The 26,584-nt window shown below is 51.6% G+C and overlaps 1 protein-coding gene across 3 annotated transcripts; it reads left to right on the top strand.

Annotated features, from left to right (window-relative positions):
• The first annotated feature begins 104 nt into the window (after nucleotides 1-104).
• LOC139009081 (tryptophan--tRNA ligase, cytoplasmic) lies at nucleotides 105-26,010 on the top strand. Of its 3 annotated transcripts, none has more exons than XM_070413060.1 (11): nucleotides 105-187; nucleotides 5,240-5,400; nucleotides 11,785-11,998; nucleotides 12,977-13,085; nucleotides 16,112-16,231; nucleotides 16,791-16,973; nucleotides 18,725-18,825; nucleotides 19,638-19,750; nucleotides 19,955-20,128; nucleotides 23,350-23,490; nucleotides 24,937-26,010. In XM_070413060.1, exons 2-11 carry the CDS (start codon nucleotides 5,299-5,301, stop codon nucleotides 25,096-25,098), a joined length of 1,419 nt encoding a protein of 472 aa, XP_070269161.1. In that variant the 5' UTR covers nucleotides 105-187; nucleotides 5,240-5,298; the 3' UTR covers nucleotides 25,099-26,010. The 3 variants fall into 3 exon arrangements, with proteins under 3 accessions (XP_070269161.1, XP_070269171.1, XP_070269153.1); XM_070413070.1 differs by lacking the exon at nucleotides 105-187 and adding an exon at nucleotides 226-494; XM_070413052.1 differs by lacking the exon at nucleotides 105-187 and adding an exon at nucleotides 831-1,096.
• Nucleotides 26,011-26,584: the final 574 nt, after the last annotated feature.

Raw genomic sequence — 26,584 nt, 5'->3', positions numbered from 1 at the left:
CCCCCAGTCGTGTTCCGCCAGCGCCGAGGCATCCAACCAATCAGCGGTGGCCTCCGTCCCGCCCCGCGAGAATAGCCAATGATGGCGCAGCCTGGCCGGAAGTGCTTCCGGCCGGACGGCGTTTCCACGGACGCTTAGGAGACGCCTGGACGCGGAACCGGCGGCGCCGACAGGCCCACATGGGCCGGTAAGTGAGGGAGGAAGGGAAGGAGGCAGGGAAAGAGGAAGGAGCGGCGAGCGATAGCCCGCCCTCCCGGAGCCGCCTGCACGCCGGGATCCGGAGTATCCCGAGAGCCCGGTTCGCTGCCACCACGCCCCTCGCCCCATGCGCCGCCACCCCCGGCACCGACCCTTCATCCTCTCCTCCTCCTCTAGTGTCTGCCACGAGCCAGGGGCTTTGCTTTTAATATCACCCTCAGTCCCCTCCACGGTAAAGGAAGGAGGCTCCTGTATGCCCATTTCACAGCAGAGGAAACCGAGGATGAAGCAGAGAGGTAACCTGACTTGCCCCAGGTCTTGAAATCGAAACATGCCAAAGCTGGTTTTGAAACCCTGGCCCGCGTGATCCCGGGGCTGATCTCTCCACCGCACGGCGCCGCCTCGGTGCACAGTAGCCGCAGGGCACAAACAGCCCTCCTTTCCGCCCCCCACGACCCCATGTAAACTCGGTTCTGACCCTGAGACTGAGGGTGTGAAACGGGAAGCTGTGGCGAGGAGGTTATGTGGAGGCCAGCGTGCGCTACGGGGTGGCTGATGCAATGACCAGCTAATAGTTCGGCTCTCGAGTGGGTTTCATTGGTCTCCATCCTCCCCCCCCCCCCCCCCCACACACACACACACACACGGCCCCTGATTGGACTGTCTCGTCAGGAATTGGTCAAGAGGCTCAAGTGTTTAAGAGAAACGCGGTGATTTCTAAGAAACGCCTCCTGCAAAGACTTGCAGGGTGGGGTAAACAGAAAGAAAAGAGAATAAAGGGGCTTTTTAAAAAAGGAAACTGAAAGTAAGCGGGGGAAAGAGTTTAAAAGAAGAGCCTGCTGCCCTGGGAGTCTCCACGACTCCAGTGGCCACCTCTGCAGTGTCTTGCTCAGACCAGGTACGTACTGCCTGCCATCTTTTGTCAGGCTTGCGGCTTCTTTGTATTTCTGCCAGCCTTTTACCAAAGTGCTGGAAACCTTGGCCCAAAGAGTGAGAGGTTGTCTCTCTTGGGATCGGGGTGTTGTACATTTTATTTCAACCCACTGACCTAACGTTCAGGTGATTCACAGCTCCCCTAGGGAATGGAGGTCCTGGGGGAGCGGGTGCCTGTTTGGATTCATGGTCGGCGTTTTAGCACCTTCCTGTTGCCGGTCGTATTTTTCACTGACGAGTCCTCCTTAAGTAGTCATTATCCAAACATATTAGCCGTCTCGTTGTGATACTCAAAAATGCCTTATGCCTGACTTCCTATAGCTTAATGTCTTCTTTGCCTTTTAAGATGATGTTCATGTTATTATTTGGAGAGAAAAGTAACCTTTCCTCTCAGTGTTCAGAAAAGGAAAAGTGAACACCATCTGTTCTAAGGTTGGAAGGGCCAAAGACCACCTTGCTCTGAAGAAGTCACCTTCCTGTCCTCTGGGAACTTGATGGATGTGAAGGATGGTACCCCCCCACCCCCCACCCCCCTCTGGTGGCATCCAGGCATCTAGACACTCCTGGGTCTCCTTCTCGGCTGTCCCCGGCTGCTCCAGAATTGGCTATCTTGAGGCCACCTACCCCCAGAATTGCAGAATGGGTGTGTTCTCATCTTATCTGGGAGATGAGATCACTGTCATGTTCCATGGTGCCGCTCTGTGATTCTTTTCATCCCAATTTCTTCCGGTGCCTGCTACGCTCCTCCACAATGGAACCTTTCAAAATGAGCACAAGATCCGTGTTGTTTAGAAAGAGGACTTGAGAGTTAATTTTTCAGAGCCTGGTAGCTTTGTCTCCAAGGTGTGCTGTGGTCCCCTGGGGAGTATGCCGTATTGGTCTTTACACTCCCTGTGCCTTTGCAGAGGAGGTAATAGATGACTTCGCAGATTACAGCTTCATTTCTTTGTTTTAGATTATAGGCTTGGTTAAGTAGTGAAGCAGCTTTCCTTAACAAAGACTCAAAGCCCTGTTTGCAGTTTATGGGCTAACACTTAAGACAATGGTCCTTAGCCTTTTGGCATCTCAGAAGCCCTTCGAAAAAGTAATGAAACCCGGATACTCTGCTTAGAACCCCACTTATACCTGCGTGCATGCCAAAAGTGATGTAATTCCAGAGGTTCCAAACTCTGGGTTAAAAACCTCTCACGGTAAACTTAATTCTAAAAGTTAGTTAACATGCCCTGACCGGTTTGGCTCAGTGGATAGAGTGTTGGCCTGCGGACTGAAGGGTCCCAGGTTCGAGTCTGGTCAAGGGCATGTATCTTGGCTGTGGTAGGGGGTGTGCAGGAGGCAGCTGATCGATGTTTCTCTCTCATCGATGTGTCTAACTCTCTATCCCTCTCCCTTCCTCTCTATAAAAAATCAATAAAATGTATTTAAAAGTTAGTTAACAAAGAAATAAAGGAGGATATTGAGTAGATGGGAGAAACGGTGGCAAATGGGTGGGTGCAGGAAATGAGAGAAAGGGCAGCTCTGTTCTCCTTGTCTCTGACCGTTCCTGATGCACTCACTCACAAAGTTGCATCAGAAACACACACACACACGCTTTATAGTGTGGGGATTTCCATCCAGTGAGTAGCTGCCTTGTGATCACAGGAGCAGGGAGACCTCCTCTTCCCCTCACTCGGGTTTGGTTCCCACGTGCCTCTTCTTAAATGGGATTCTGATATTTAAAGATACCTGTTTTCTTCCCTGCAACACGGACCCTAAATGCAGGCCCAGTGTGTCTGGTTGATCCCCTGCAGTGACCTGCTCCATCGCAGGGAAGATCGGCTGTCCAGGGATCACCCAGTCGTTGTACCTGGCACTTTCCCTAGGAATTTTTAAGGGTAATTTCCATCTGTACTTGATTTTGGTCCTACTCACAGACTAGAACTTGACTGATAATGTTGATGAGATGCTGTAGGAACTTAATTCTTGTTTATATCAATTACCCTAGGATAAAATTGGTTCTGTGTCATTTTGCTTAACCGTTTGTGTGCCCTACTCATCTATAATTAAATTCAAAATATCATGGCAGTTAACTGGGTAAAGTGGCAGAATCTATTGATGACGTTACATGAGGACTTACTGAACTGTGCACCCGGCTTTCAAAGGTGGGGAAATTCAGGATCATGTATAAAGTATCTGCACACGATATTGGATCACTTGTGGCCAGAAGTAATTTTCTTCACTTTGCTATTGGATATGGACCTGAGTATTTCTCCTCTCTACTGCCAATTAGAAGGTTCTTCCACATTCCTTCCCTTTTTTACAAACTTCCGTGAACTGAGCTTTGTTATCTGAGTCAGTTTGTTATCTCAGCAAACTTCCCTTTCTGGGAATTGAGATGGTTTTCAGCAAGGAAGGGAAAGAAATCCATCCTGGTTTCAGTATTATGGTCTCTAATTATACAAAGAATGGTTTCATTGAAATTCACATACTTTTGAAATAAATATTTAACAATGGATAAATATAAGTAAATTACCCCTCAAATATGTGTTTGGTTCATAGTTACTAGGGGAAAAAAAATTTTAATACGTTTTTATTGATTTGAGAGAGAGATAAAGAGGAGGGAGGGGGGAGAGAGAGAGATCAGTTGCCTCGGGCACACCTTTACTGAGATCAAACCCAAAACCTGGGCATGTACCCTGACCAGGAATGGAACCGTCACCCTTCTGGTGTATGGGATGACACTCAGCCAACTGAGCCACGCCCACCAGGGCCAGAAAACAATGTTTTAATTAAGAAACAAAGTAGTTGTTCATTAAACCTCCACCCGGGGCCCATGCTGGGCTTAGACTGTTTACCTCCCTGCATCACCGCACTTATCCACGCACCGCCCTGCAGTTAGTGTTGTGCCTGTTCCACTTCACGTTTGAGAGGCTGAGGCCCATTCCAGTAGCTGACCTGTGAGTGATAGTTGAGGGTGTGGGCTCTCAGATCAAACTGCGTCAGTGTGTTGTGTTATCTCGGGAAAGTTTTTTAACCTCTCTGTGCCTCAGTTTACTCACATGTGAAATGGAGATAAATCTAGCTCATAAGGCTTCGGTGAATTGATATGTGTAAGGTGCTTAGAACAACACCAAGTACAGAAGTGCTGGGAGAGCTGGTCTGTCATAGCCTCCTGTCATCCTCCGTGTTCTAGGTATAGCAGCAGCTGTAGGTGGAGGGGGGCTCAGCCCGGCCCTGGAGCCCTCACACACAATGCTGGTGATAGATTTAGTTTTTGCTTTACAGTTTACAAAGTGTCACCATATCCTTTTTTCTCATTTCTTCTCATAGCAGCCCCTGAGGTAGGTGCAGAGGTTCCTGGGGGTGTGACTTCATAGATGAGGAAGCTGACACTCAGAAAGGGGAAGTGACTGACCCAGGAAGGGACTGATGTGGCCGGCCTTTGCCCCAAGGCAGCATGGGGTGGCCTCCCCTGTGCGCCCCTCCCCCTCAAGGTTAAGAGTAAATAATGACTATTAGGTACATCTTCAAAATTTTGTTGTTAAGTAGGGCAGCATGTCTAATGGACAGGTTATATATAGTTCTTACCTCATTGGGAACCCAGCAGGGTAAGGCTCCGCCCTCCGCCCCAGACCTTGCGTGTCTGAGAACCCAGCAGCTGGCCAGCCAGGAAGCCATTTGTTCAGCGGTAGGTTGGTCAGAGCAGCAAAGGTCTGGGAACTTGTCCGCAACGCAATTAAAGAGTAAAGAGCAATTTGACAAATGTGTTTGGGGCTATTAAACTTGGGGTTAGTAAAGCCCTTTGGTGTTTGCCCCTCAGCGAACACAAGTCCTGCCTCTGTCCTGGGCCCTGCACGGGCACACTCGGGCGTAGTTAGGAAGGGCCTCCTTTGCAGTCCTGAAAGCTGTAAGGCAGCAGTCCCTTTCGTCCTCATTATTGGCATTTGTTCTTCCTCTTTCCCCCTTCTTGATGGCCCCAAATTTCCATTTATATTTTTATTAATGTTATCTTATCCATATTCTTTATTATAACTCAACCTCAACCCTTCTGGGGAAGAAGTAGAGATAGGAAAGAAAACACAGCTGCAGCGGTTTATTAATCTCTCTCCCTTCTCTCCCTCTCCTCCCACAGTCTGTCGGGACCACTGAGCGACTCTTCCATTGCCCAGCTGTAAGCCTCGGTCTTCGGAGATGGCAGACGAGCAGGGGTGTGCCTCCCCGCTGGAGCTGTTCAACAGCATCGCTGCCCAGGGGGAGCGCGTGAGAGCCCTCAAAGCCGGGCAGGCGTCCAAGGTGGGTGGTTTTGCTGAGCTCTTCTGTGCATACAGCCGAGTCTGTTGGATTGTGTGTCCTGCGAGCAGACTCAATAACTGACTATAACTATATTGGCTATAATCTTACATTTGTCTTCTCCTTTATCAACATTATTGATGCATGTGAGGTAAAAAAAAGCCAGTGAAATACAGTAGTCATCCACCCGCCCATCCTCATTTCCTGCTCCCAGAAACACGTACAGTCAAACCTCGTTTCTCGAATGTCTCCTATCTCGAACAATTTGGTTCTCAACCAAGTTGTTCACAGAAAAAATGTCTCAGTTGTCAAACCAAAACTTCGTTTACAACCTGACAACCCTTTCATGCTGATACCTCAACATGACAAAAAGTGTCTCGGGCAGCAAATAAAGGAGAGAACACTATTGTTGCTGTAGAAATCGATGGTTAGCACAGCTTTAAAACATAAACAGGCCATGAGCAGGGCTAATGTTGCTAAGGGTGTGAAGGTGCTCACAAAACGGCAATCACCATCAACGGGACATATAGAAAAACTGTTGTTATTTAATTAACAAAAAGCAGTTAGTGGTGATAGCGTTTCCAAGGCAATGGTATATGAAAAATTCGTTTAAGGCTAGTATGGGGTGGTTCGATAAATTTAAGAAAAGAAATGTGTACTTATAAATAGTACATTAGTCATGTACTGTACATAAGAAAGGGAATCATTTGGGGGCCTGGGACTGATTGATTCAATTTTCATTACTTCTAAGGGGGGGAAATGATTCCGTTTTCAAACAAATCACTTCTTGAACAGCCTTCTGAAACAAATTAAGTTTGAGAAATGAGGTTCCTTTGTATTTTCAATTCTTTTAGCTGCTGCTTTTAATATATAATCCCCATATCTCTAAAAAACCACCCTTATTACATTGCTCCTTGTTGATTGCCCAGGTGAAGGCTGTGACTGTGGGAAATGAGGAACTAGCACTTGCACAAACATTCTCCTTCCCTCCCATCTCCTGATACCTGAGTCCCTTGGTCGATATTAGCATTGACCTTATTCTGACCGTGGCAATGCTACCGGCAGACCCACTGGGTGTACAGAGGGCTTTTCCTTTCCTGCCCAGCTCGTTTTCTCTGGCGTCAATTTATCCTGATTTCTTTTTGCTTGGCTTTTTTTTTTTTTAATATATTTTATTGATTTTTTACAGAGAGAAAGGGAGAGGGATAGAGAGTTAGAAACATCGATGAGAGAGAAACATCGATCAGCTGCCTGCACACTCCCCACTGGGGATGTGCCCGCAACCAAGGTACATGCCCTTGACCAAAATCGAACCTGGGACCCTTGAGTCCACAGGCCGACGCTCTATCCGCTGAGCCAAACCGGCCAGGGCTTTGCTTGGCTTTTTGATGGACTCATGGTAATGGGTCCAAGCTCTCCCCCTCGGTTGAGTGAATTTCCCCTGGAGGCCCTCACATCAACCCGTCGATCAAGTTCTTAAAGAAGTCTTTCCCAGACCTTCCCCCTACATCGTCCTGGACAGGCGGCTCGCCCCCCACACTGCCCACCGCAGGCTCTCCTCAAGTCCACGGCGCTCCCTCGCCTCTGTAGGTCCCTGTTCCCTGATCCTGTGTCTTTCTCCTCCAGGGTCAGCTCTCTCTGGGCAGCACAAGTCCTCCAGTGGTTTCTGAAAAAATTATTGCCAAGGACAGAATTTTGAGGGCTCTATAGAGTCTGAAAGTGTCTTTGTTTTACCTAATATTTGATAACGATGCTGGGCATAGAAAACTGAAGTGGAAGTGTATTCCCTCAGTCTCTGAAGCCCTTGTCCTGGGGTTGCTGTGCAGAACCGGGTGATTCCTTTGTTCTTCCTGCTGGGCATTTGCAGGCTCTTCTCGTTGTGCCTGGGTTTTGAAGTTTCTTGGGATGGGTACTTGCTCAGTGCTCCTTTCAAACCAGAAGTTCATGATATTTAAACCTCAGAAGTGATAGTATTTCTTTGATCTCTTCTGTTTTCTCTGTTTCTTGACTGATTTTTTTAAATTCAGAGACAGGTCCTCTGACCTTATTTTTTTACTTATTTTTCTTACTTTTATTCTTGTTGTTCTTTCAGGTATATTTCCTCAACTTCTAACCCTCCTGTGGTTTCTCACTTATCCCATGATTATTAACTTCCAAGAGCTCCTTTAACCTCTGGATGTTCCTTTCCTCATAAGGCCCTGCTCTTACTTTATAGGTTCAGTGTCCTTTTAGCTCTGAGATCTTGTGGTCATTTCCCTGATGTTCTCTGCCCCTTTGTAAACTCCGTTTCCTTCTGCCCTCACATTAGAGGCAGCCCTCAAGTGTCGGCTGGTACTTGGCTGGCCCCGGCGTTTCAGAGGGAAGCAGAGACGCTGGCTGGGCTTCGTGCACGTGGGAGGAGCTGATCGGTGCAGGTGTCCCTTCCCTGGAGACGTCCAGGCTGCTCCCCTTTGTTGGGGAACTTTCACTGTCAGGGTCCTCAGGTCTCTTCTTCGAGGTTAGTAGAGTCCCCAGAGGGTCCTGCTGTCCGAGTGCAGGTCTGGTGCCAGCGTCGTGCCTGAGTAGGACGGAGGAGCTGGGCTGGGTGATCCTTCCCCAAAGCTCCCTGTTCCCAGTGTGCTGCCCCTGCCAGGCAGAGGGCCCCAGCTATGGACCCCTTTCACTCTCCCTCTCTAGACACTAAGCCTTAGGGTCGGGGGAGAGGCACTCACTCAGCTGTGACAGGAGCCTGGGGTAGAGGCCTGAGTAACTGCTTCTGAAACAGGCTTTCAACCAGTGCTCCTGTTTTTATAGCCTCCTTCACCCTCGCTGCCATGAGCACCTGAGGCCACTGGCGCCCCACTCTCCTGGGGATTCCACACGGTCTAAGTCCAGTTGCTGTCCAGTATTTCCACGCCATCCGAGCATTTGTTCTCACGTATTCAGCCAGTTACATCATCCGTCAGCTTTCCAGCTTCTGAAATCCAGCTGCTGGCGTCCTCTCCTCTTTCCTTTGTCCTCCTGGGGTTACTGCAGAGACCCTGCTGTGGTTGCCGTGGGTCTCAGAGTGTGGTCCGCCAACCCCTGTGACCTTATTTTCGAAATGTCTTCCTAGGCTCTCAGCAGGTGTCAACCATTTCACCCTCACCCTACTAGAGTACTTTGACTCTTTGGACCCCAAATAAACCATTACATTTTAAAAGAAATAAATACTGAAAGAAAGTGACGTCAGAAGGAGGGAGTTGGTTACGCACAGAAAGAGGTTTATACACCAGGTAGGGCTCAATAGGTGAGGCTAAATATATTTTTTTATATACAGCACCATCCTGCCTGCCCTGACGCCATCCGGGACTGCTATCTGCAACCCGGGGCTGCTGTCATCCCGTGTGCGACCCGACCCGGGGCAGCTGGGCGGTGCAGCAGCGATTGGCGGCCTGGCCCGCTTGGCCACCATCCAGGCGACCCGTGTGCGACCCGGCACGGCTCGGGGCGGCCGGGTGGGGCAGCGAAGGCTTGAAGGCGGCTCCGCCGGAGCAAAGGCCTGGGTCCCGGGTGCCGGAGGAAAACCGGTGCCGGCAGCCAGGGAAGGGAAAGCCTATTGCACGCATCTTTTCGAGCAACAGGCCTCTAGTGTATTTATAAAAGCCTTAGCGACCCTTTTGACCAACAGGTTGATCAGTCGCTATGATGCACACTGACCACCAAGGGGCAGTCGCTCAACACAGGAGCTGCCCCCTGGTGGTCAGTGCGCTCCCACAGCCAACCTCCCCTGGTCCCTCCCCCCGGCCAGCAAACCTCCCACAGTCCCCCTCCAACTGTTGATTATTGACTCTATAGACCCATTTTGGGAACTTGACGATGATTTTGTCCATTTAACATTAAATTTGAGTAGTATTTAATAAATATTTTCTTTTTTTTTTTTTTTTTAAATATATTTTATTGATTTTTTACAGAGAGGAAGGGAGAGGGATAGAGAGCCAGAAACATCAATGAGAGAGAAACATTGATCAGCTGCCTCCTACACACCTCCTACTGGGGATGTGCCCGCAACCAAGGTACATGCCCTTGACCGGAATCGAACCCGGGACCCTTGAGTCCGCAGGCCGATGCTCTATCCACTGAGCCAAACCGGTTCTGGCTAATAAATATTTTCATTAGTAATTCTTAGTTACAGTTATGTTCATTATTTTAGCAAACCAACGATACTTAGCACAGTAGCATGACTCTTCCAAGCATGGTCTTTGACCAAGCCGAGTCAGCTGACACTCAGTAAGACAGAGCAGGGGTTGCACACTGGGACCAGAGTTGAACGATGAAAATTCAGAAGCAAGTTTGCATCTAACCCTGAAATGTATTGTAATAGAAGCACCTGATGTTTTAGAAATTCCCTTTCAGCAAAATAGTTGAGCCACCCTGGGAGCACCAGTCCAGTGCGGGCACTGCGGGCTTTCACCAACTGTCTGCCATCTGTCTGGGCCATGGTTCTTGGCATGTACAGAGGGAGTGAGACCCACTGCTTTTAGAAACAGCAGCTCACTAAAGCGGGGACGCTCTGGGGGCTGGGGAGTAGGTCAGGGTCTGAGGACTCTGGGAGACAGTGGCCGAGGCCGTGTGCAGTTTGAGCAGCACTCAGGAAATGACACTGGATCGTATGAGTTAGGATAGAGACCAGAGCTTTATTTCTCCTTTTACTTTAAGTAAACTTTTAAAATCGAAATACACCATTCATACAGAAAAGCACCGGGGTCATAAGCAGGCAGCTCGCTGAATTTTCACAAGATCCACACCTGTGTCACCAGCACCCAAATGCAGAAACAGCATTGGCAGTGCCGGAAGCCATCCCCAGGCCCCCTGGGTCACTGCCTCTTCTCCCAAGGGAGGCCACCCTGACCCCTTCACCCTGGATAGTTCTGCCTGTGTTCATTCGAACTCTGTGTAATCCAGCAGTGCATAGTCTTTTGTGTCTGGCTTTTTTCAGAACATCAGCTTTGAAATTCTGCTGCAGTGTTCCCGTTCATGATAGGCCGGGAACAAGAAGAGACGAGGCGAGCCAGCTTGCCTCTTTCAGTCCCATTCAGACTCCAGCCGGTCTTCCAGCAGGGACCTGGTTCAATGTTTAGCTTTCATCCAGCCACCTGGTTGCAGGCAGAGTTAGGTGAGACTGGGTGTGAAATGTCAACACAGCCAGGCATTGCAGGGTATTGACTGCAGGGCATTTCCAAGCAAAGTCATTCTTCCCACAGTTAACTGGCTGGATCGTGCTTGCTCAGCATGTATTTTTTTGTAAGCACTGAGCCTAGACACTGCAGAAATGAGGTGAATAAGACATACCTGCCCATCTAACCCAGGCAGACATTCTGCCTGTGGGCTTACTGATGACACAACTCTGACTGGTTTAAATGAATTCTAGATAGTTTCAGAGTTTGAATCACAAATCTGTCTGCTAACCACCCTACAAGAGCATCCTCCGTGGCAGATGTCCTGCCGGCGGAGTGGCTCCCCGTGTGGAGGGTAGCGTTGGCGTGTGTCCCCTGGAAGTCCTGTTGATAACACATTACGTAAAAACTCTACATGGAAATGTTTGTATTTTCCTTGCAAGCAAATCGGACTTTGGATATTGTGTGTGAGCTGATCCAGCCAGGCCAATTATGGGAGTGGAGCTTTAGGGCATTACATGACTAAGCTCCCTAATGAGGCCTCCTGTTTGAAATGCCCGGCTTCCAGGGGTGGCTGGTGAGGGCTCCTGGGAGAGGAGTCCAGCAGAGTTCCAGACGCCCAGAGACACTTGGCATCTGTGTTCCTTATGCTTATTCTAAAACCACAAACATGCAGACACTTGGGGCAGCAGCACAGCTGTTTCCCGTGGACCCTCCTCAGGCTGTGACCTGAGAGCCCCCGTCCTTCCTGGCCTTTGTCTGTCTTCATGATGTCTGAGTTGCTGTTATTATCCGTGGTGGCATGGTTGTTGAGGTTTCTGTAACTATTCTTGTCAGCCTCTGCAGAACTCAGTATAGTGGAGCAGAGGATCTTGTCACGCGTGGTCTCTGCATCAGTGGTTTGAGACTCTGGTGTAGTGACTGTCATAAACAGTGTAGATGTGTTACTGTGTCTATCCCCACAGTGCTTGGTGGTAATCCGGAGCACTAGAGGGACAGGTAAAAATAGAATGCATTCAGGCCCACTCTTGCTGTGCGTCCATGGGCAAGTTCCTTCACTTCTCTGAGTCACAAGGTTCTTCAACTGGAAAAGGACAGTGACAACGAGTCCTGCCTCCCAGGGTTGCCGTGAGACTAAACGAAGCAACGTGTGTGAAAGCACCACACAGTGCCTGCCACATGGCAGCAGTGACATTCAGCAAAAGGTAGCTACTGTCAATATCTTCATCTTCACCCGATTTCCTGTGTCCAGGATGAACTTGATTCTGCAGTGAAGAAGCTGTTATCACTAAAAATGAGCTACAAAGCGGCCATGGGGGAGGACTACAAGGCTGACTGCCCTCCAAACAACCCGGCACCTGCGGGGGATAGTGGCCCAGATGCCACGGAAGCTGAAGAGGATTTTGTGGACCCGTGGACGGTACAGACGAGCAGTGCAAAAGGTGTTGACTATGACAAGCTCATTGGTACGTCCTGGGAAAAGCCCAGACTTTTAGGAGTGATTCCATTGGTGTTTTTAACATTAATCATAAATCCAGTCAAGCTTCAATGCCACGAACAAAATGTATATCCTAAAATATTTTGATGGTGCATTATATTTCTAAAGGATTGTTAAATAAAGTAACAAAATAAAGCTTATTGCAAAATAATGATCTATAGCAGATAACTTAGTAGTTCCTTTTCCCCTTTTTAACAGTTCAGAATTTGAGAAAGATCTGTTGAAATGGGTACCTTACAGTTCAGTGTTTCCTACGCAATAAGCAGAAGGCTTCCTGAAATTCACTTGGTGGTGACAAGTCAGTCACAGATTACCTAAGTGTCTCCTCCAGTGATGCCGTTTATGGAGCTAACAGTCTAGAACTCAGCAGAAGGGGGTCACTGCTCACAGGTGGCCCCTTGTCACTCCCAGGGCCTTCCTTAAGGGCTTCTTGCTCAGGAAAGTCCTCACTCTGCGGTCATTGCTATCCGTCAAAGAATCAACCAAAACGTTCTTACCCAAGTCACAGCCATTTTCCATGATTTTTAAGTATAAACTATCAATAAGGGAAAATTCACTTGAAGACAAGCATTAATTCACTTCAACAATTAAAAGATATTAAAAAATATAGTTGTCAGTGTATATAAATTTTACCTTAGTGAGTAATAAGGAACTGTGTGTGCGCACGCACATGAGAAGCTGCTAGCTAGACTGCGTTCTAGAGGTGTTTCCCATCAGAATCCAGTCCCAGACAGAACAGCATTTTATCCTGTAATTTATTTTCTGTTTTGCTGGTTGTGATCTCAGCTGTCTTGTTAGTACAAAAGACCCTGAACTACATGTTGTGGGAGAGGACCGGGAGCAGAGGCCTCAAGGGTTTGGTTCCTTAACACTGCGATGTTTTTCCCTTAATGCCTGGTCCCCAAACCTCCCACCACCTAAGACAGTCATCTCTTCTTTTTCCCAGTTCGGTTTGGAAGCAGTAAAATTGACAAAGAGCTGATAAACCGAATAGAGCGAGCCACGGGCCAGAGACCACACCGCTTCCTGCGCAGGGGCATCTTCTTCTCACACAGGTGAGCCTTCCCCGAGGACTTCTCACCCTTCCTCTCGAATTCAAAGAGGGATGGGCCCCAGCCGGTGTGGCTCAGGAGTTGAACATTGATCTATGAACCAGGAGGTTCCGGTTCAATTCCTGGTCAGGGCACATGCCGGGGTTGCGGGCTCCATCCCCTGTGGGGGGCATGCAGGAGGCAGCCAGTCAATGATTCTCTCTCATCATTGATGTTTCCATCTCTCTCTCCCTCACCCTTCTTCTCTGAAATCAATTTTTAAATAAGTGTGTGTGTGTGTGTGTGTATTTTATTTTTTTTTTCCTAAGTGATTGGGGCTATTACCTCAGGCTGCCTGATACTGTGTGGAAATGGAAGGCAATTGTCAGAGACTCGGACCCACCTCTCCCTGTCAGTAACATGTCCCTTCACCCTCTGGCCCTTAGTTTATTCATCAATAAACTGTCCATTTCACGCCCCTAGCTGGTTTGGCTCAGTGGACAGAGTGTCAGCCCTCGGACTGAAGGATCCTGGTTTGATTCTGGTCAAGGGCATGTACCTTGGTTGCAGGCTCGATCCCCACCCCTGATTGAGGCACGTGCAGGAGGCAACCAATCGATGTTTCTTTCTCACATCAGTGTTTCTCTCTGTCTCCCCCTCTTCCTTCCACTCTCTCTAAAAATCAATGGAAAAATATCCTTAGGTGAGGATTAAAAAAAACTGTCCACTTCACAAGGTGGAGATTACATTCATAGAGGATGAGATTCATGCCAGATTATGTCCAAGTTCAATGTTTCCTACAGGATAAGCAGAAGGCTTCCTGAAATTACGTACCCTCTTCCTTCTGTTGTGCAGGCCTGCTCATAAATAATATCAAAAGAGAAACTAATAGAGCGTATCTGCAACCAGATACCCCCACTTTAGACCGTAAGTGCCACGCAGACAACAGAAAATGAGCAGCTTCCAGGGGGTTTCTGCTTCTCCCACCTGACAGATCACCTTGGGTTCGGGCCAGCCCATCTTCGAGGCTGTGTTCATGGAATTTATGGTCCAAGGTAGGGCGTTCTGCTCTCTCCCACTCACGGCTGCAGGAGCACACAGCAGTCTGCCCCACCCTTCAGATTCTGTGGCAGAGAAATCCAGGCCTCATTCGCCTTCCCCACGGGCAGAATGTAATCAGAGCTCTTTCCTAAATGAGATTTAGTTCACCCTTCCCAAGTGTACAATTCAGTGGTTTCCAGTCTATTCACAAGGTTGTGCAACCATCGCCACTATCTAATTCCAGAACATTTTCTTCACCCCAAAAGAAACCCCTACCCACTAGCAGTCAGTCCCCATTCCTCCGTCTCCCCCACCACCACTGGCAACCGTGAATCTCCTTTCTCTGTGTACTTACCTGTCCTGCACATTTCGTATAAATAGAATCACACACCCAGCCGGTGTTGCTCAGTAGTTGAGTGTCGACCTATGAACCAGGAAGTCATAGTTCAATTCCTGAACAAGGCACATGCCCAGGTTGCAGGTTCGATCCCCAGTGTGAGGCCTGCAGGAGGCAGTGATCAATGATTCTCTCTCATCATTGGTGTTTCTATCTCTTTCTTCCTCTCCCTTCTTCTCTGAAATCAATAAAAATATATATTTAAACAGAAACACACAACGTGAGGCCGTGGGTGCCTGGCTATTTCAGAGAGCGTGTTTTCAAGGCCCATCTGCACTGTAGCTTGTGTCAATTGATGGAGGTGTAGGACTTGAAGCTTTTGGCCATTCTCAAATTTAAGAACACCCCCTATCTAATTTTATCATCTATAAAATAGGGGATTCGATGAGATATAGCACCCAGTATCCACCTGCAAACAGACCATAGGTGCCTCCTGGGCGCCCTCCCCTGCTGACTGAATCCCTACTCCAACCATCCTCACAAAGCTTCCAGAAACGGGAGCCTCATCTACTCCAGCCAGTCCCTGAGGCGCCCCGCCCAGACCTACTGCACAGCGAGTGCTCAGACACGCCCCACAAAGGTGGCCAGTCCGCTCAGGTGGCCACTGCCTGCTCTTCTCTAGAAGCCCAATAATTTGATTGGTTAGTTGTGAAAGCCAAAGAAGGGCTCCCTCCAAAATTGTGTTTTACTCTTTCCTTATTTCAGAGGTGGTGTGTGCATTCGGGCGGGGGGGGGGGGGGGGCGCGGTAAAAACTAAGCACAGAAAAGCAGAATGCTCGAGGTCCTGTCAGCCAAGCTGAGCAACCATCTGGCACAGGGTGGAGTCCCATTTGGAGGCCACCAGGCCTCCGGAAAAGGTGACTGTTCCCCTGTTACTTTGGGAAACTTGGCCCAGAAACAAGGGACAGTCACACCCAGAGTGGTGGTTTCACACCTGCCACACATGGCAGTCACCGGGAGAGCCTTTTAAAAATACAGATGCCAGATGTCACAGCCACCCTGAGAATCAGCATCTCTGAAGGCGGGGCCTGGGCAGGTGCAACATGGAAACAGCAGCCACGTGCTACTGAGGCAAAGTCAGGAAGGAGGACCTTCGTGTGCCTTGGTGGACCCCAGTCCTGGGGAGGGCGGTTGATTCCAGAATGACTCCCAGATGAAGACACCTGTTCCCACCTGGCTGAGGGAGCCGGGCACATTTCCCAGTCCCCTCCCTAAGGCAGGGCTCTGTGGAACCCTCTCATGTCCCCAGGCTGGCTCTCCGGAGCCACAGGGCCGGGTGATTCTAAACAGTTACTGTGCAGTGTTGGCCTGGTGTCACCCAGGACAGTGTACAAAGCAGGTGGTGTATCAATGTTGCTATTTGGAAAAATTCCGAGAGAGTTCCAGTGGCTGCCCAACTGCGTCCATCTCTTAAACACATTATCCCGAGCTCCCATGTCTTCTGCTCTGAAAACAAGCACCGGAGAAACCATGTCAGTAGAACCATTGCAGACACACCAAGAACAGCAAACTAGTTCTTTCCTGTGTTTGTCTGAACATTGCCAAGTGAGCATTAGCACCTCGACTTTTTCCCCCAGAAAAATCACAGTTCCCTCTCTCCTCTTTCCTTCAGGGACATGAACCAAGTCCTCGATGCCTATGAGAACAAGAAGCCGTTTTACCTGTACACGGGCAGGGGCCCCTCTTCCGAAGCCATGCACGTCGGCCACCTCATCCCGTTCATCTTCACAAAGTGAGTCCTGGCTCTGTGACTCTCCTCGCTGTTATTAGCAAGTCAGGAGCAGGGGGTGTAAGCTGTGTCTAGAAACGACAAGATAGGACCAGTCCACGTTTGCTGAACGACCACAGTGTCAGGGACGTGGCGCCTCTGTGGCCTCCATTCACTCGGTTCGTTCCTGGTGTCACTTTAGAGGGACATGGGTGACGGAGACCCTCACACCGGTGCCACATCGTCTCTTCCCTATCATGTGACCATAGGCCAGTGACGGCTCTGAGCCTTAGGTTCCACCTCTGCGAGATGGAAATAGTAACACCTGCCTCGTAAAATCACTGTAAGGCTACAAATAAGGCATGTAAAGCAGCGAGCCTAGAGCTGTGCAGGGCGCTCTGAGTTAATAACTGGCAATGCCCTTATCGTTACCGATAATTAGATAAACAGCATGCTAAGATCACGTGATTTTGCAGACAAGGAGGCCTTGATGCAAGTTGTTCGTTGGAACTGTGTTTTCAGATGCCAAAGGGCGTTTTTCTTCAGGGGAAACAAGATGTCAGCCTCTCCCCGTGTCTCTTAGGTGGCTGCAGGACGTGTTCAATGTGCCCTTGGTCATCCAGATGACGGACGACGAGAAGTACCTGTGGAAGGACCTGACCCTGGACCAGGCCCATGGCTACGCTGTGGAAAATGCCAAGGACATCATCGCCTGCGGCTTTGACATCAACAAGACCTTCATCTTCTCTGACCTCGACTACATGGGGTACGGAGAGAACGCATGGCTGCCTTTTGAATGAGCAGCTGTGGACATCAGGTCCTCAGGACGGCTCAGTCTGAAACATCTCGGGTGGTCTCAGGCCCAGTGACTGTTTTTCTGCTTTTAGTGAGTGTTGTGACCTGGGGTAGTGCCTGCGATTTTCATCCTCAGCTGCTGACAGAGAAGTACTCTGCATTGTAGTCGCTCTCCAAGGATGATCAGTCTCACCAAGTTAGGGTCTTTGTCTCTCCTCACAGAGAAAAGGCTCCCTGGTTACACATTCCCTCCCAGTCTAGGATTTTAATCTGTCTTTTATTTATTTCATTTTTTTTAATTTATTTCAGAGAGAGGAAGGAAGAGGGAGAGAGAGATAGAAACATTAATGATGAGAGAGAATCATTGATCTGCTGCCTTCTACATGCCCCCTACTGGGATCAAGACCAAAACCCAGGCATGTGCCCTGACCGGGAATTGAACCGTGACCTCCTGGTTCATAAGTTGATGCTCAACCACTGAGCCAGGACAGCTGGGCCAGTCTAGGTTTTTAAATCAACTGTTTAAAAACCCAAATATTTCATTCCAAAAATCCTTAAATTAAAACTCTGAGGTCTTGAACTTCATCCCAAATGACTACCAAGAAAGTGTTAGAAAATTATTAGATTTTGTTTTAAATCACTTTTCTTGTGACCCTAGAGGCACTGCGGTGTCCTGGGAGAAACATGGTCTTGGAAGGAAGGCGGGCCTAGGTTTGAGTCTGGCCACGTCTGTTAATGGTCGTGAGACACTTCTGGTGCATGAAATAGGATTAGATGTGACCTTAGATGTCACTGTTACTACCATTTCCATAGCACTTCACTTTATTTCTCCCATTCCTTAGAACTCATTCCCATGAGTTCTGTAGTCTCTTCCCTCGGCCCCTGCTATGGCCCCTCAGGACCTCTGGTCCCCTCCGGCCTGCACTCTCTAGATCACAGGTCTGGTCAGGTATCCCGCTCAGGCTTTTCCCGGCACCCCCTCGTCCTCAAGATCAAGTTCTCACTTCCCTCTGAGCACGCAGCCCCTCTGTGACTGGGCCCATTCCTGTCTGGTGCTGCTGCCACCTCCCTCCAGATGGAACAGTTCCATTTCCTCCCATTTGTCCATGTTCCTGTCTGCCCAGAGTCCCCTCCCCTCCCAGCTCAGCATTCCTCCACTTTCTTCCAAACCCGTGATCAAGCATCGCCTTGTCCTGGGAGCCGTCCCTGGCAGGCAGATCTAGCACCTGCTCTGGTTCCGGCACCCAAGCTCCTCCTCGGCCACCTCTAATCTAAGGTGCACTGTGAGGGGTGGCCCTCTCCCAGGAGGTCGATGAAACAGTCACCGTGTGCTCTCAGTGGCAGGCACCCCCTAGGCCCCGAAAACACGGCAGTGGGCAAAACAAAGTCCCTGCCCCAGTGAGCGTAATGTTAGAGCATCAGAAGCAAGTCCTCTAGTAGTTACTGTGTGACGTGGGCAGTGAGCTAACCCCTCTCTGCCTGCTCGCTCCGCTCATTTATTCAGCAGGTATTTATTGAGCATCTACTACATGCCAGACTGCTGCTGGGATACAGCGGCCAATAACACAGTGAAGCAACCACTCTGTCAGGTTACCTTCCAACCAGCAGAGTCGGGCAGCTCATCAGTAATAGACCAGGTGATAACAAGTGCTGTGAGGAGAAGGAACGGGGCTCTGCGGGCAGGAGGCTCAGACCTGTGTCTGATTCTGACGGTGTTTGCAGGATGAGCCCAGGCTTCTACAGGAACGTGGTGAAGATTCAGAAGCACGTGACCTTCAACCAAGTGAAAGGCATTTTTGGCTTCACGGACAGTGACTGCATTGGTAAGGAGCCGCTGCTGCCTGCGCCCGGCCCCAGCCCATCAGAAGGGAGTAGTGGCCCAGAGCTGAGCTGTCGCTGAGATGGTGGCTTCTGCACTTTGTCTCTTTAAATAGTAAACCAGAGGGGGGTTCCTCAGAACATAAGGAGGCAATGTGATGCCCTTGGCCACTGTCCTGGGCATGTGGCGCTGTATCCAGGGTGCCAGTCCGCCCCTCTCCCCAGCCATCCATGTAAGGCTTAGGAGAAAGTAGGACGGGTGCAGACAGCTTGGGAGTTCCTGTGTCCACGTACTGTGTGCACCTGAGAGCACCTGAGGACCCGAGAGCTGCAGCTGGGCGCCTCTTGTCAAGTGTGATCGCGAGGACCAGACCCTTAGTCCCAGAAGATCACAGGAGCATTGTTAACAAAACATTGAAAACTGTTCTGTATCAAGAGAGCATAATTTGTAATAATTAAACGATGAGGAACGATCCGAATGCCCAGTGGGCAGAGAATGGTTAAATGTAGACGATTCGTTTATAGAGTAGAACATATTTAACAACAACCTGGGTAAACACTACAGAGTGAAAAGGGCAAGGGGAAAAATAGTATAATCACAACTGAAATAAGTAGAAATAGAGAAAAAAAATGAAAAGAGACACAAATTGAGTTGATGGATTTTTTTTTTCTTCTACTTTTCTGGAGTTTCCTGCTTTTCTTTAATGCTGATTACTTGTCTAATGAGGAGAAAGCCTGTTTTTGCTCATCCCTTTCCCCGGGTAACCAACCAGACAGGAGCTGCCCGTGTGTAAAGGTTCTCTGTCCTCGCTCCCAGGGAAGATCAGCTTTCCTGCCATCCAGGCTGCACCCTCCTTCAGCAACTCGTTCCCGCAGATCTTCGGGGACAAGACGGACGTCCAGTGCCTCATCCCCTGTGCCATCGACCAGGTCAGGAGGCAGCGGGGTGTCAGGTCTGGGCTGTGCGGGAGGCTCCCGGCACTCACCTGTGGGGAAGGCGGCTTGGGGTAGGGGGCTGGGGGACCGGTTCTGTGAACTGGCTGGGGTTGCTGTGAAGGCTGTCAGGTGACGCTGATGGGCTAAAAGCTGGCGTATTGCTCCCAGCCATCCTCAAAAGGCCCCTCTCTCCCCTAGGACCCTTACTTCAGGATGACGAGAGACGTCGCCCCCAGGATCGGCTATCCTAAACCAGCCCTGCTGCACTCGACCTTCTTCCCCGCCCTGCAGGGGGCCCAGACCAAAATGAGTGCCAGCGACCCCAACTCCTCCATCTTCCTCACAGACACTGCCAAGCAGATCAAGACCAAGGTGAGCACTTCGCTGGGCGAGGGACCGCCTGTGCCCGCAGAACCACATGCTCAGGCACGCGCACCCCTGCACCAGCGCGCTGTCGTTTCGGTATCTGCTGCCTCAGGGCCGCTGAAATCCTGGACTGAAAACTGTCCCCCTGCTGACTCGAGGCCTCCTGTCCCTGTTCCCAGATATCAGGGGAATTTACTTTGTGTCCTATCACTAAGGCACAGCTTTACATTTTTTCCCTTTTCTCATCAGCACTGTGTTCTGGTAGCACAGTCATGCCGTTTTCTTTGAAGTCACACAGGCAGTAGAGAAAAGTCTGTTTCTGAGCACGCGCTGTATTCCGGGGCCAGGCCAGGCACTTTGTTCGTGCTTCCTTGTTCTACTTCTCACTGGGTGAGCGGTGTGTTCCTTTTAAAGGTGAGAAGGATGAGGCCCAGAGTGGTGACAACTCGGCCAAGTTTCCACTGGAAACCAGCAGAGTGCCCCTGGCCAGGAGCAGCACCACCAGCGTGGGCTTGGGGGCTCTTTCCTCCCAGAGCTCTCACTGGGCCCCAGAATGGGTAGGTGCCCTTCATGGAACAGCCCTGCCCTGCCCGGCAGGCAGCCGGGCTCTCGAGTCACCAGGGAAACGTGAACTAGGAGTTGGTTGAGCTTCCGTATTTTCAGGCCTCACTTCTGTTGCTGGGTGCTGACCTGCAGATGTGACAGTCCCCTCCCCGCCCTACAAAGCTGTTGACGTTTTATTGGGAACCAAGTGTGGGTGTGCGGGTTGGAAGTTGACAGTGGGAGGGGCAGAAACTATATTTGAAGCACATAATGCAACTGTCTGAGTCACTGCCTGGCCCCTGACCCTTCTGGAAAGTCCCAGGCAGTTCCTGGTGGACAGCAGGGAAACCCTTGATACTATGAACAGCTGTTTCTTTCCCTTTCGCTTCTGGCGGAAACTTGCAGAGCACAGAGTGTGTGGGGGGCAGTAGGGGAGGGCCTCCTGTTCCCTCCAGCAGAGGCATTTTGTATTGTTTTTGAGGTGTTGTTTGAAGTCAGTCACTTTTGGCTCTGGGGCATTTTTCATTCACCTAGAGACCCGCAAAGACCCAGAGGGAGGCGAGCAGTGAGTGTGAGGTCAGGAGCCACACAGCTGCAGAGGCCACCAGGGTCACATGGGTCACACCACTGTGGCGGGTAGGCCCGGCCTTTGTGCTCAGTCTCCATGCCCGTCTTCAACTCCAGATCAGACTCCTCGGCCAAGAGGGCACCTGCCCCACTCAAGAATCGCAGCAGTAGCCATGTGTGGCTGCAGGGGTGTGGCTGCCTGGTCACCTGCCACACACTGACCTGTGTCATCTCATGGAGCTCTCGCATCCACCAGGAGGCTGTGTCCGTTCTGTAGGCGAAGAAATCAAGGCTTAGAGGGTTGGGCAGCTGCCCTGCATCCACCCTGTTGGGAAGCAGAGGGCCAGGACTAGAACCCAGGTCCACCACTGTCTGGCCCTGCCTCTTCCTTGGCTGTCCAGTTGTCATTTGTGACGTGGGGCAGTTGTCCCCTTCACAGACAGGCAGGGCTTACATGAGATCCCATATGAAAAGCGTTTATGAACTGCCAAGCGCTGCCCAAATTTTAGCTTTTGGCTCAGAAAGTGAATAGTTGAGCAGCTCCTCTGTAGGGTGGGCCACAGTGTGCCTCCCGTGGGCTGTCATGTGGATCCTGTCAGACCAGTGGCCCGTCCCCGCCCTGGTCTCCGGGCTTCTGCGGCCAACTTGACCTTCCCGTTAGGTTGGAGCAGCGGGAACTCGCTGGCTCTTGGTGGTTGGATCAAGTCCCGCCCTCAGCCCAGACAGCCTTCCTGTTGCAGTTTTGTTACATGGAATCGTTTTGGTGCATTTCACTGGCTTCCATCGTTTTGGATCCTGGCAGTGGCCTTCCAGTCCCCACCGACTGGCTCCACCATGGCCCAAACCCGTCTTCCTGTTGGTTCCCTGAAAGCCAGGCCCAGCATCACTGAGGACGAGCCAGGACCACGTAAGCCACTCGGCAACCTGGTGTCCCAGGAAGAGTCTGTGCCTGGGAAGATGCCCGCACGCACAGGGGCCTCCACAAGACCAGAGGCTCCAGCAGGCAGTGCACCTGCCTAAGGGCATGTGGATCTCAGGAGAGCCCAATACGTGGTGGTTTTCTCTTCTTCTTGTTTATTTTGTATTTTCCAGTTTCTGCGTTTGAGTACATTGATTTTATTTCCTGACTTGCTCCTTTTTGTCAAGGAAGTGAAGGTGGCCAGCCCACCAGCCCCGCCTCTCCCCGCTGCCCTCTGTGCGGGGCCTGCTGAGCATCGGCAGCTTCCCAGCCTCCTTCTCCCGAGCAGAATACAGCTCGTGGGCATACAGCTCCTGCTCAGCAGTGGCTGCTTTCTCCTGGAGAGGATGGGTTTCACTTGCCTCCCTGTGCCCGGCGATCCTCTGAGCTTCTGGACGGTCCCAGAGCATCCAGCAGTGGCCTGTCCTGGGGCCTCCGGGGAGGCCTCCTGAACACCTCCACTTGGAGTTTACCAACTCCACCCACCCCACTCCCCTTCTGTCTGTAGCTGCTTCTCAAATTCTTGTTAAAAGAACACGGAGGAACTTTGTTCGTTTCAGCTTTTCTTCTCCCACCGTGGCCCTGATTTCTCTAAGATTCTCCTCAGTGAGTCCTGAAATGCATTTGTTAGCTTGTGAGTCTGTCGTCTGCTCCTGAAAGTGCCAGGGTTAGGTGAGCCCTACCTGCAGGTCCTCCACCTCCGTACTGTCCAGGGTCGGCTTTCCAGCCTGAGCCCTCATCTCTGCCTCCCTCCCGTCCTCTCTCATAGTGGGGAGGGCAGCAGCCAGGCGGGGCTCTGTCCTGTTCACCAGTGACAGCACCGCCTGCCCCGGGCAGCGGCCGCCCCTCCCTGGTCGTCTGTTACTCTGAAGAGGGTTTGTGTTCGTCTTCTTTCTGAAGCTCATCACCTGAGAACACTTTAGGACATTTGCCCCCAGTTCCAGCTCTCCTGACTCTGTTCTTGTCCGTGGGGAGTGGGGAGTGTAAGCGAGCCCACCTCTGCCCCTTCCCTGCAGTGGGCCCACTGAGTCCGCTTGGTGGGGCTCCTCCCTCTGGTCAGGATCTGACAGGCAGAAGCCGTCACTGGCTGCACTTCCAGCCCTTGGGCTCCCGCAGGGCGGCCAGCACCCCCAGCGTTGTGTGTCTCTTGCTGGCGCAGGTCAACAAGCACGCGTTTTCTGGAGGGAGAGACACCATCGAGGAGCACAGGCAGTTTGGGGGCAACTGCGACGTGGACGTGTCCTTCATGTACCTGACCTTCTTCCTGGAGGATGACGACAAGCTGGAGCAGATCAGGAAGGTAGGACAGGCGCGTCCCGGCCGCCCCAGCTCGCTCCTCGGGACCTGGAGGGCTCCGGCAGCCAGCTGGGGGCAGTCGGCGTTTCCTCGGGGCCTGAGCCCCGGAGAGCAAATGGAGGCGGGGGATTGGTCTGTAGCCATGGGCCGAGAAACCTCATGAGCAGATATTCACAAGAGAGAAACTACAGGCTACTCTTTACTTAGTAGCCACACACAAGGGTTTAATCCAGTGGTTCCCAAACCTATTTGGCCTACCGCCCCCTTTCCAGAAAAAGTATTACTCAGCGCCCCCTGGAAATTAATTTTTTTTTAAATTTTAATAGCAATTAAACAGAAAGATATATGCCCCCAAATGCACCTGTGGCCATCACTGCCCCCCTGGATCGCTGCAGCGCCCACCAGGGGGCGGTAGCACCCACTTTGGGAATCACTGGTTTAATCCTTCTGTCAGAGCAGTCGGAGTTAAGGCACCATTGAAGTTAAAACAGGCCCCTACCGACCTGGCAGGGTTTGTGCTGCTGTTTCATTTGCAACGATTGTAGACCAGATGCTGCCAGGCTCCCCCCCGCACAGCATGTCCGGCAGCAGCTTGGCCGTGGGATGGAGAACCCCAAGAATGTCCACAGCTGTGCTCGGGTTTCCCAGTTCCCAGGACCTTTTCCAAGGAAGCACCCCTGCTAGAGAAAGAGCCCCTCATATAACAGCGTTCAAAGTGGTCACAGCACAAGTTAGGACCGGCCACACAGCAGAGGCGGGTCACCTAGGAAGTGTCCCGGGGTGGGTGCTGCGGGCGGAGGGTTTCCATGGCAGGACAGTGGGCCTTCGGGAGCGATCAGGCAGACACCAGCGAGATCAGTGCACGCACAGCGAGGTCAGGCAGACACCAACGAGGTCAGTGCACGCGCAGCGAGGTCAGGCAGACACCAGCGAGGTCTGTGCACACGCAGAGAGATCAGGCAGACACCAGCGAGGTCTGTGCACACACAGAGAGGTCAGGCAGACACCAGCGAGGTCAGTGCACACGCAGCGAAGTTCGTGCACACGCAGTGAGGTCCGTGCACACAGCGAGATCAGTGCACACGCAGCAAGGTCCGTGCACACGCAGCGACGTCCGTGCACACGCAGCGAAGTTCGTGCACACACAGTGAGATCCGTGCGCCGCAAAAAACCTAAGCGATGCCCAAACGTTAGCCATGGCCCCGGCCTTGCTGCTCTGGGGCTTGGGTCAGAGATTCAGCGAAGACTTTACAGAAGCCGGTAGGGCTGCCGGAGCTGCCGTTCTTTCCCTGTGTTGGGAGTTCAGTTGCAGCGCAGGTTGGTGAGGCCTCCCCTCGCCCCTCTCGCTCTGAGAGGGCAGGAGCGCTCGCGCTCAGAAGGGAAGTGTAATGGGCGGGTTTTGTCCCGGGCGAGGCCGTGGGCGGAGCTGTTCTCATGGTGTCTCCCGCAGGATTACACCAGCGGAGCCATGCTCACCGGGGAGCTCAAGAAGGAGCTCGTGGAGGTCCTGCAGCCCCTGATCGCGGAGCACCAGGCCCGGCGCAAGGAGGTCACGGAGCAGATCGTCAGAGAGTTCATGACCCCCCGGAAGCTGTCCTACGACTTTCAGTAACGCCCACTGATCTCTGTACATAAAGAAGCAAATGTACCCAGAGCCCCAGCCCAATCGAATCACTGCTGTACTTAGGCCGTCACAGCTTCCTGGTCCTAGTGTCGGTAACCCTGTGCCTGTCAGTCCTGTTTCTCCCTGGGCCATCCTTTCCGTCGGGGCCAAACCCTGTGCGCTGCCTGTGCACCGGCGCCAGGGCTGGGCAGACAGGAGTCCCGCTGGTTCTCTCCCACAAGGCACCCCGGCCCGCCCAGAGCCGCCACAGGTGTGCACTGCCAGCCTGTGCCGCCCCGGGGAGCACTTCCACTGAAAACACCCTTCGGTTCCACATAGACCCTCCAAGCCGCTGGTAAGGGAGCCTATAGTCTGCATGTACATTTCAGGAGTTTAATGGGCACAGCCCATCCCCAAAACCAAAAAGGATTGCCAGCTGTGCATTTAACGGAGAGATCTCCCAGCTTGAGGCTGCCTTTCATACTGAATATCGCCCGAGGAGGCCACTTTCATTAGGTGAGTCTGTGGGAGAAACTCCACACGTGAACTCCAGCCCCACGTGTTCTCTGGCAGTCTCTGCCCCTCTCTGAGCCTCCCCACACCGCTCCCAGCAGCTGGCCCCAGGGACAGGCTCTCCACCCTGAGAACCAGCGCTGGGCCCCCCTGCCGGCTGCTGAGGGGAGTCTTCGGCCTTTGCAGACACCTTTGTCCTGACACTTGGCTGGCATGGAGGCCTGCACCCTGCCGGTGTCCTGGGCGTCCTGGGCGGTGGAGAGCACACAGCAGCCCCCAGGCTCCAAGGGAGCCGTTGAGTCTTGTGCCTGGTGTAGTCTGGGAAAGCCCTTGTGGGGGGGCAGGGTCCACTCCTGAATGCTCTACCCTCTTGTCACTTGTTGGCCTAAATAAATCTCTGGTCCCGCCTGTGTGGCTGTGTTGTGTGGGGTTTGAGCAGGACAGGGGCCTCGCTTCAGACCCCTGGGTGTGCTGCGCCTGCCACCGAGCCGCGGCTGCTCCGCTGATGGCCCTTGAGTCTGCTGGAGTCACAGTGGGGGTGTAGAAGGGGAGGCCCACAGTGCAGGAAGCCCCGAGGCACAGACACAGGCTCTCAGGAACCAGCAGCCCGTCCACCTGTCCCTCCTTAACAGTCCTGGTCTGGACTCACCACTTCCGGTGGAGAATGCAAGCAAAGGTCCTCATTTTGTGCATGGGATGGTCCAAGGTGGGGCTGTGTAGTGACTGGTGCCAGTCTACCAGCCAACCTGGGCTCCCTCTCCCCACCGTCTTCATTTTGTTCAGGGCAGTAAGGAGCTAGGAAAATTCCAGGGCAAGTGGAAAGGGAAACAGGAAAGTTAAAACACGGCAAAACTATTGGCAGCCAGCTTGTAACTAACAAGCCATCATCTTCCTCAGCCAAGGACACGAGGGCAAATGGTTAAAAGCCTCCCTAATGAGAGAATGCAGGAAAGGAGGGGAGGGGGAAAGGTGAGAGGGGCAG

Source organism: Myotis yumanensis, unplaced genomic scaffold (genome assembly GCF_028538775.1).
Source record: "Myotis yumanensis isolate MYYU_CA2020_CCGP unplaced genomic scaffold, mMyoYum1.0.hap1 SCAF_1, whole genome shotgun sequence".
Taxonomy (NCBI): Eukaryota; Metazoa; Chordata; class Mammalia; order Chiroptera; family Vespertilionidae; genus Myotis; species Myotis yumanensis.
Note: the sequence above shows the minus strand (reverse complement) of the source record. Positions and strands in the feature narration are given on the sequence as shown.